This window comes from Eucyclogobius newberryi, unplaced genomic scaffold (genome assembly GCF_026437365.1).
Source record: "Eucyclogobius newberryi isolate DKJ021-1_F unplaced genomic scaffold, fEucNew1.0.hap1 SCAF_11, whole genome shotgun sequence".
Taxonomy (NCBI): domain Eukaryota; kingdom Metazoa; phylum Chordata; class Actinopteri; order Gobiiformes; family Gobiidae; genus Eucyclogobius; species Eucyclogobius newberryi.
The window spans coordinates 36,458,010-36,467,188 of record NW_027315735.1 but is presented as its reverse complement, the minus strand read 5'-3'; the positions used below and the strand labels follow the sequence as shown (position 1 = coordinate 36,467,188).

Here is a 9,179-nt window from a genome sequence, read left to right as displayed (position 1 = left end):
GACATCAACCGGCCCCCGCGACCCCCGTGACCCCGCGCTGTCACGGATCCGGCGGGGACAAAACGCTGCTCCGACACCTCCACCTTGTCCTCGTCAGGCGGAGGAACCAGAGTCGCTCCCGTCAAACGAAGTTCGGAAACATTTCTGCATCACATTTGCACGTTAAACCTGCCACTGAACCAGGAACTAAACCTGCATTAAACTGGATGGGACGATAAAGAATAATATAGCAATAAAGACGTGAGTAATCGGTCGTGGCACATTTGGTAGAGTCATGATAATCAGCAGAATGTGCAGAAGGAAAGATACTCATCCACCAGTTTCTGCTCTAGATCAATGACACTGACAAAGTGACGACGGTCATTGAGTTACAAAACAATTCTAATGATTCTCAGGGACAAGAGCGCTAACGGCGTTCGGCCACATCATGTCAATACTGTCCCGTGTCTAGAGTGGACAAGACTGGGACCAAACCAAGTGCTACGGGACAAGACTGGGACAAGACTGGGACCAAACCAAGTGCTACGGGACAAGACTGGGACAAGACTGGGACCAAACCAAGTCTACGGGACAAGACTGGGACAAGACTAGGACCAAACCAAGTGCTACGGGACAAGACTGGGACAAGACGGGGACCAAACCAAGTCTACGGGACAAGACTGGGACAAGACTGGGACCAAACCAAGTGCTACGGGACAAGACTGGGACAAGACTGGGACCAAACCAAGTCTACGGGACAAGACTGGGACAAGACTAGGACCAAACCAAGTGCTACGGGACAAGAGTGGGACAAGACGGGGACCAAACCAAGTCTACGGGACAAGACTGGGACAAGACTGGGACCAAACCAAGTGCTACGGGACAAGAGTGGGACAAGACGGGGACCAAACCAAGTCTACGGGACAAGACTGGGACAAGACTAGGACCAAACCAAGTGTACGGGACAAGACTGGGACAAGATTGGGACAAGACTGGGACCAAACCAAGTGTACGGGACAAGACTGAGACAAGACTGGGACCAAACCAAGTGTACGGGACAAGACTGGGACAAGACTGGGACCAAACCAAGTGTACGGGACAAGACTGGGACAAGACTAGGACCAAACCAAGTGTACGGGACAAGACTGGGACAAGACTGGGACCAAACCAAGTGTACGGGACAAGACTGGGACAAGACTGGGACCAAACCAAGTCTACGGGACAAGACTGGGACAAGACTAGGACCAAACCAAGTGCTACGGGACAAGACTGGGACAAGACTGGGACAAGACTGGGACCAAACCAAGTCTACGGGACAAGACTGGGACAAGACTAGGACCAAACCAAGTGCTACGGGACAAGACTGGGACAAGACTGGGACCAAACCAAGTCTACGGGACAAGACTGGGACAAGACTGGGACCAAACCAAGTGCTACGGGACAAGACTGGGACAAGACTGGGACCAAACCAAGTGCTACGGGACAAGACTGGGACAAGACTAGGACCAAACCAAGTGCTACGGGACAAGAGTGGGACAAGACGGGGACCAAACCAAGTCTACGGGACAAGACTGGGACAAGACTAGGACCAAACCAAGTGTACGGGACAAGACTGGGACAAGATTGGGACAAGACTGGGACCAAACCAAGTGTACGGGACAAGACTGAGACAAGACTGGGACCAAACCAAGTGTACGGGACAAGACTGAGACAAGACTGGGACCAAACCAAGTGTACGGGACAAGACTGAGACAAGACTGGGACCAAACCAAGTGTACGGGACAAGACTGGGACAAGACTAGGACCAAACCAAGTGTACGGGACAAGACTGGGACAAGATTGGGACAAGACTGGGACCAAACCAAGTGTACGGGACAAGACTGAGACAAGACTGGGACCAAACCAAGTGTACGGGACAAGACTGGGACAAGACTGGGACCAAACCAAGTGTACGGGACAAGACTGAGGCGGGAAAAAAGACCATCACAAAGAAATGGACGACACAAACATCACCAACGATCAAGGACTGGACTGAGAGAGGGACAGACATCAGGCAAATGGAACTGTTTTAATTTAAATGTGGCACGATTGTGTTTCTTTTGCCGTTTAGTCATTTTTATCTAAAATGTCGCTCTCTCGTCCCGTTCTGTCCTTATTCTTTTAAAAAATGGAAAAAGAAGAGAAAAAGGCAGCGTGTCCTCCATCGTCATGACAACACGATGTATGTAAAGCCTCGTGTTGGAGACATTTTGTAACGTCAGAGCTACAAACGGCCTCGATTTCCCCCGTTTCCTCCTGCGTTTGTTCCTCCACATTTGCATCTGCAGCGTTCGTCCTTTGGTCTCACTTTGGACCAAAACCGAGGCATTTTCCGCCGTTTCATCTCGACTCTTTGGAGCCGCAACAGAAAAAAACAACATTAGGGCCGCGAACGCCGGATTACGTTCAGTCGATGCCGAGCGTTCTGCTCAGACGTTTCGGTCATTGATGGTCGTTGATGCGTCTCGAAGCGTTGGGTCCAAATCGCTGCGTTCGCTTTTGAAAAATCAGAGCTTTAATTTGAGTTTTGTTTCTCGTCTCAAGCGCAAAGGATTATTCATGGTTTGCAGGTCAGAAGGTCGTGGAAGGAATCGCTATTTTGTTGTCAAAATGCAGAGGTTTTGTCCCGGTTCACGGTTCACGGTTCACGGTTCACGGTTCACGGTTCACGGTTCACGGTTCACGGTTCACGGTTCACGGTTCACGGTTCACGGTTCACGTCTGTGATCCCGGGGCCGGTTCACATGAAACAAAAACTGGCACAAAGTTCAAAGTCTTCTCCGTAAAATGTCGTGGCTTTTGTCAGTTACATTCAACAATTTGATTTGACTGTGGACTTTAATGGACAGAAGAGCGTGAAGAGGAGAGACATTCAGCAAACGATTCTGCCCCGTTTCCCTGCTGAAAAGTCTGACTTCTCTTTAATGGTGAAAAACTAGAACTTCAACCTCATTTTTTCATGGCGTAATTTTTCTTATGACGAGTAACATCGTATTATTATAATCTTGTATTTTATTATTATTACTGTTGATTTTTAATATTAAAGTGTATTTATACCACACTTTTCCACCTCCACGGCCCTCGATGCTTCACTACGCAGCGTGGGGGAAGTGTGGCTCCTGGTGATACAGCCGCCTCCATCAAGTACTGACCAGTACTGACCAGTACTGACCAGTACTGACCAGGCCGAGAGCTGGCCTGGGCGGGCGTGGTCCACGCTCCATAATCCACTGAACAAACAACACAATAAATACAATAATGTGTCGAAAAGATGACGACAAAAGTGACAGGATCATCATTAGTGACATTATTCTCCCACCAAATCGCACCATTGGCAGAAAAGGTTTGAAAAGTCGTTGTAGAAATCAGATGCACGGCCGAGAGAAAGATTCAAGTCGATACTCGGAGACGTGGCAAACACGCCTCAGCGACGACCTTAGATCCTCGAGGGAGGAGCGGGTCACGCCCACCAGCAGGGGGAGGAGGGGGGAGGAGGGGGGAGGAGGGGGGAGGAGGGGGGAGGAGGGGGGAGGAGGGGGGCATGATCAGAGGCCAAATACCAGGCAAATGTCACAGATCTAAAGTACCGAGTCTCAGTTAATTAAGACGACAAACAGCCGGGAGATCAAAGCACGGCGAGGAATGTGAGAGCGAGAGCTACGGGTCCTCAGGAGGGACAAGAAGAGGGACAAGAGGAGGGACAAGAGGAGGGACAAGAGGAGGGACAAGAGGAGGGACAAGAGGAGGGACAAGAAGAGGGACAAGAGGAGGGACAAGAGGAGGGACAAGAGGAGGGACAAGAGGAGGGACAAGAAGAGGGACAAGAGGAGGGACAAGAAGAGGGACAAGAGGAGGGTCAAGAAGAGGGACAAGAGGAGGGACAAGAGGAGGGACAAGAGGAGGGACAAGAGGAGGGACAAGAAGAGGGACAAGAGGAGGGACAAGAGGAGGGACAAGAGGAGGGACAAGAAGAGGGACAAGAGGAGGGACAAGAGGAGGGACAAGAAGAGGGACAAGAGGAGGGACAAGAAGAGGGACAAGAGGAGGGACAAGAGGAGTGCAGGGGCCACTACAGGGGCCACTGCAGGGGCCACTGCAGGGGCCACTGCAGGGGCCACTGCAGGGGCCACTACAGGGGCCACTGCAGGGGCCACTGCAGGGGCCGGTCCAGGGGCCACTACAGGGGCCACTGCAGGGGCCACTGCAGGGGCCACTGCAGGGGCCACTACAGGGGCCACTGCAGGGGCCACTGCAGGGGCCACTACAGGGGCCACTGCAGGGGCCACTGCAGGGGCCGGTCCAGGGGCCACTACAGGGGCCACTGCAGGGGCCACTACAGGGGCCACTACAGGGGCCGGTCCAGGGGCCACTTTAGAGGAAGAACTGACCCTTTTGTGTTAAAAAGGTGCAGAGACATGTGCATCACGCCGATCGTTCTCCAAACAGAACTCATGTGACTGTAAAGACATGAACTTGAAATCGTGCCAGAGCAAAACTTTTTACTCCTGAGGTCGATCTGAGCGAGTCACAAAAACAAGTTGAATGATTCCAGTGTGTGTGTGAGAGGCGTGGCTAAAGCTAGTGTGTGTGAGAGGCGTGGCTAAAGCTAGTGTGTGAGAGGGGCGTGGCTAAAGCTAGTGTGTGAGAGGGGCGTGGCTAAAGCTAGTGTGTGAGAGGGGCGTGGCTAAAGCTAGTGTGTGTGAGGGGGGTGGCTAAAGCTAGTGTGTGTGAGGGGCGTGGCTAAAGCGAGCGTGCACAGGAACAGTTTTGCCTCATTTCTTTGACTTCTCTCAAAGCCTCTACGCCGCGTTTGAACCTCTCTTTATGTCATGCTAATTCTAATGCTAATGCTAATGTCAGACGCTTTATGAGCTGGAAATATCAGATTGTGGCTCTTGACAAAGCGAGTGCCGTGCGGCCACAAACAGGAAACAGCTGTTGCTAACGCGCTACGCTAGCTTTGTGTTGCTAAGGCTCGACGTATAAGTTAGCATCAGTGGAAACACAGCGCTTTAGCACGAGATGAGTCAGAGTTTGGAGAGATGGTATTTTAGTCACTTTTTCTTGCCTAAAGTTGCACTTTGTCACTATTTTGTTGCTTTTTGTCTAGTTTTTGTTGCATTTAGTCACGTTTTCTGTCGTTTTTAGACTTGTTATTGTAGCTTTTTGTTACCATTTTGACTTTTTGTCTGTTTTTAGTCCCATCTGACTTTCATTGTTTGATGAGAAATGTTTCTTTTGTGTTTTTGCCATTTTCTTTCTTGGCCTGAGTCTGCGTTCTCTCTGATCCAATCATCTGGCTGTGGCGCTGGCAGAGAGCACCTTTAAGGGTGTGTTCAGAGAGCACCTTTAAGTGTGTGTTCAGAGAGCACCTTTAAGAGTGTGTTCGGAGAGCACCTTTAAGAGTGCGTTCAGAGAGCACCTTTAAGAGTGTGTTCAGAGAGCACCTTTAAGAGTGTGTTCGGAGAGCACCTTTAAGTGTGTGTTCAGAGTGCACCTTTAAGAGTGCGTTCAGAGAGCACCTTTAAGAGTGTGTTCGGAGAGCACCTTTAAGTGTGTGTTCAGAGTGCACCTTTAAGAGTGCGTTCAGAGAGCACCTTTAAGGGTGTGTTCAGACAGCACCTTTAAGAGTGCGTTCAGAGAGCACCTTTAAGGGTGTGTTCGGAGAGCACCTTTAAGTGTGTGTTCAGAGAGCACCTTTAAGAGTGTGTTCGGAGAGCACCTTTAAGAGTGTGTTCAGAGAGCACCTTTAAGAGTGTGTTCGGAGAGCACCTTTAAGGGTGTGTTCAGAGAGCACCTTTAAGAGTGTGTTCGGAGAGCACCTTTAAGGGTGTGTTCAGAGAGCACCTTTAAGAGTGTGTTCGGAGAGCACCTTTAAGAGTGTGTTCAGAGAGCACCTTTAAGAGTGTGTTCGGAGAGCACCTTTAAGTGTGTGTTCAAATAGCACCTTTAAGAGTGCGTTCAGAGAGCACCTTTAAGAGTGCGATGTGGTGGTGAGGCAGAAGTGATTCTTCTGCTCAAAATCACAAACACAATTTCCTGCAGTGAAAATTTTCTGTTCGGGGCAAAATGCATTTCCTCGGTCGCCGTGACGACCGGTCGAAGCAAAACCAACTTGTGCCACAGAATCCATAAGACGGCGGCGCTGCCTTTTCCTCACTTCAGACAGAGACAGGAAGTGAGTCATTTGTCAGTTTGGTCCCAGAGGCTCCGCGCTGGAGAGGCCACTGCAGGGGCCACTACACTGCAGGGGCCACTACAGGGGCCACTACAGGGGCCACTACAGGGGCCACTACAGTGGCCATTGCAGGGGCCACTACAGGGGCCACTACAGGGGCCACTGCAGGGGCCACTGCAGGGGCCACTGCAGGGGCCGGTCCAGGGGCCACTACAGGGGCCACTGCAGGGGCCACTACAGGGGCCACTACAGGGGCCGGTCCAGGGGCCACTTTAGAGGAAGAACTGACCCTTTTGTGTTAAAAAGGTGCAGAGACATTTGTGAACGAGTCGTCTGGATTTAACAAGTTTGATTCAGTTGTCGTGACGATTCGAGCGATCAGCTTGTTCTGCCTCCTCCCCTGCACCTGCCTCCTCCCCTGCACCTGCCTCCTCCCCTGCACCTGCCTCCTCCCCTACTCCTGCCTCCGCCCCTACCTCCTCCCCTGCACCTGCCTCCACCCGTGCCTCCTCCCCTGCACCTGCCTCCTCCCCTGCACCTGCCTCCACCCCTGCCTCCTCCCCTGCACCTGCCTCCTCCCCTACACCTGCCTCCTCCCCTGCACCTGCCTCCTCCCCTGCACCTGCCTCCTCCCCTACACCTGCCTGCTCCCATACACCTGCCTCCTCCCCTGCACCTGCCTCCTCCCCTGCACCTGCCTCCTCCCCTGCACCTGCCTCCTCCCCTGCACCTGCCTCCTCCCCTGCACCTGCCTCACTCACTAAAGCAGCTCCTGGTCTTTTGTCATTAAAACACATTTAAAGTCGACACTGCAAACACGAGATCAGAGTGAATCATTTCATCACGAGTTTAACTCGAACAGAACGTCTCGGTTCATTTAGTGTTTGAGACGGAATCTGATCATTCTTTCCCCTCAGGCGTTTGTAACGAGGACGTTCAGGTGTAAAACTCCAGTGACATGAGGCGGACTCTCCAGAAGGTTCCGTAGTGCTCCTTTAAACTTCTTTACGCCGCTCGCTCTTCAGATCATTTTAATCTAATCTAAGTTTTGATGAAAATCCATTCTCCATTTCTCACCTTTGAAGTGAAGTCAGTGGTTGATGCTCTGCTGCCTCCTTGTGGCAGCACGAGAGAACAACAGCTTTCATTTCTCAATCAAATCGAATCATTTTAAGTTCATATGTTGTTTTTAGTCGTTATTAAAAGACAAACCACAAAATAAAGAAAATAGTTTTTTTTTATTAAAAACAAAAGTACATCTTATAATTTAAAAACATTTTCCCATGTAAACGACAGATTTGTCTAAAGTTCTGAGGCTGTGGACTGTGTAAACATTAAGACGATGCTAAAGTGAACTGTAAATGTCACAATCGTTCATATAATAATGTCACGCGTTCAGTGTCAATAATGTCACGCGTTCAGTGTCAATAATGTCACGCGTTCAGTGTCAATAATGTCACGCGTTCAGTGTCAATAATGTCACGCGTTCAGTGTCAATAATGTCACGCGTTCAGTGTCAATAATGTCACGCGTTCAGTGTCAATAATGTCACGCGTTCAGTGTCAATAATGTCACGCGTTCAGTGTCAATAATGCAGAAATGTACAAATAATAAAAACGGCTTTAAATTAAGTTCAGTGTTTTGGACTCGAGTGAAAATCAATAAATAAACAGGAGATTGCAAGAAGCCTGGCCATTGGTCGTGAACCAGGAAGTGCGACCGCATTAGTCCTCTGCTCGGGTCGTGAACCAGGAAGTGCGACGGCATCAGTCCTGCGCCCGGGTCATGAACCAGGAAGTGCGACCGCATTAGTCCTCTGCTCGGGTCGTGAACCAGGAAGTGCGACGGCATCAGTCCTGCGCCCGGGTCATGAACCAGGAAGTGCGACCGCATCAGTCCTGCGCCCGGGTCATGAACCAGGAAGTGCGACCGCATTAGTCCTCTGCTCGGGTCGTGAACCAGGAAGTGCGACGGCATCAGTCCTGCGCCCGGGTCATGAACCAGGAAGTGCGACCGCGTCAGTCCTGCGCCCGGGTCGTGAACCAGGAAGTGCGACCGCGTCAGTCCTCTGCCCGGGTCGTGAACCAGGAAGTGCGACCGCGTCAGTCCTCTGCCCGGGTCGTGAACCAGGAAGTGCGACCGCGTCAGTCCTCTGCCCGGGACGTGAACCAGGAAGTGCGACCGCGTCAGTCCTCTGCCCGGGTCGTGAACCAGGAAGTGCGACCGCATTAGTCCTCTGCTCGGGTCGTGAACCAGGAAGTGCGACGGCATCAGTCCTGCGCCCGGGTCATGAACCAGGAAGTGCGACCGCATTAGTCCTCTGCTCGGGTCGTGAACCAGGAAGTGCGACGGCATCAGTCCTGCGCCCGGGTCATGAACCAGGAAGTGCGACCGCATCAGTCCTGCGCCCGGGTCGTGAACCAGGAAGTGCGACCGCGTCAGTCCTCTGCCCGGGTCGTGAACCAGGAAGTGCGACCGCGTCAGTCCTCTGCCCGGGTCGTGAACCAGGAAGTGCGACCGCGTCAGTCCTCTGCCCGGGTCGTGAACCAGGAAGTGCGACCGCGTCAGTCCTGCGCTCGGGTCGTGAACCAGGAAGTGCGACCGCGTCAGTCCTCTGCCCGGGTCGTGAACCAGGAAGTGCGACCAAATCAGTCCTCTGCCCGGGTTGTGAACCAGGAAGTGCGACTGCGTCAGTCCTGCGCTCGGGTCGTGAACCACTATCTTCACACAGTCCATACCAGCGTTACCATGGCGACCTGCGAGTGGTCCCTGCCGTGTTCCGGTGGTTCCTGCTGCGACTCTGCTCCTGCTGCAGTCCAGTCCCAGTCTGAGGCGGGCGGTCGTCTTCATGAGCTGGAGAAACATCCTGGAGAAAGAAAACACGTGAGGAACGCTTGGAACCAGATGTAACGTTCACCCCGTCTCCATAAGGTCTGCAGTTCAGTTTTCAGTCCATCGCTCGTTGACGCTCGGCGTTTTAAAA

General features: G+C 52.0%; 1 protein-coding gene across 1 annotated transcript in view; it reads right to left on the bottom strand.

Annotated features, from left to right (window-relative positions):
- Window positions 1-7,694: 7,694 nt before the first annotated feature.
- The window catches only part of LOC140354815 (centrosome and spindle pole-associated protein 1-like), a 28,680-nt gene continuing 27,195 nt past the window's right edge, over window positions 7,695-9,179 (bottom strand). Inside the window, exon 26 of the mRNA XM_072440049.1 lies at window positions 7,695-9,062. Within this exon, the coding sequence (XP_072296150.1) occupies window positions 8,940-9,062 (123 nt within the window). The 3' untranslated portion in view covers window positions 7,695-8,939. The remainder of the gene's footprint in view (window positions 9,063-9,179) is intronic.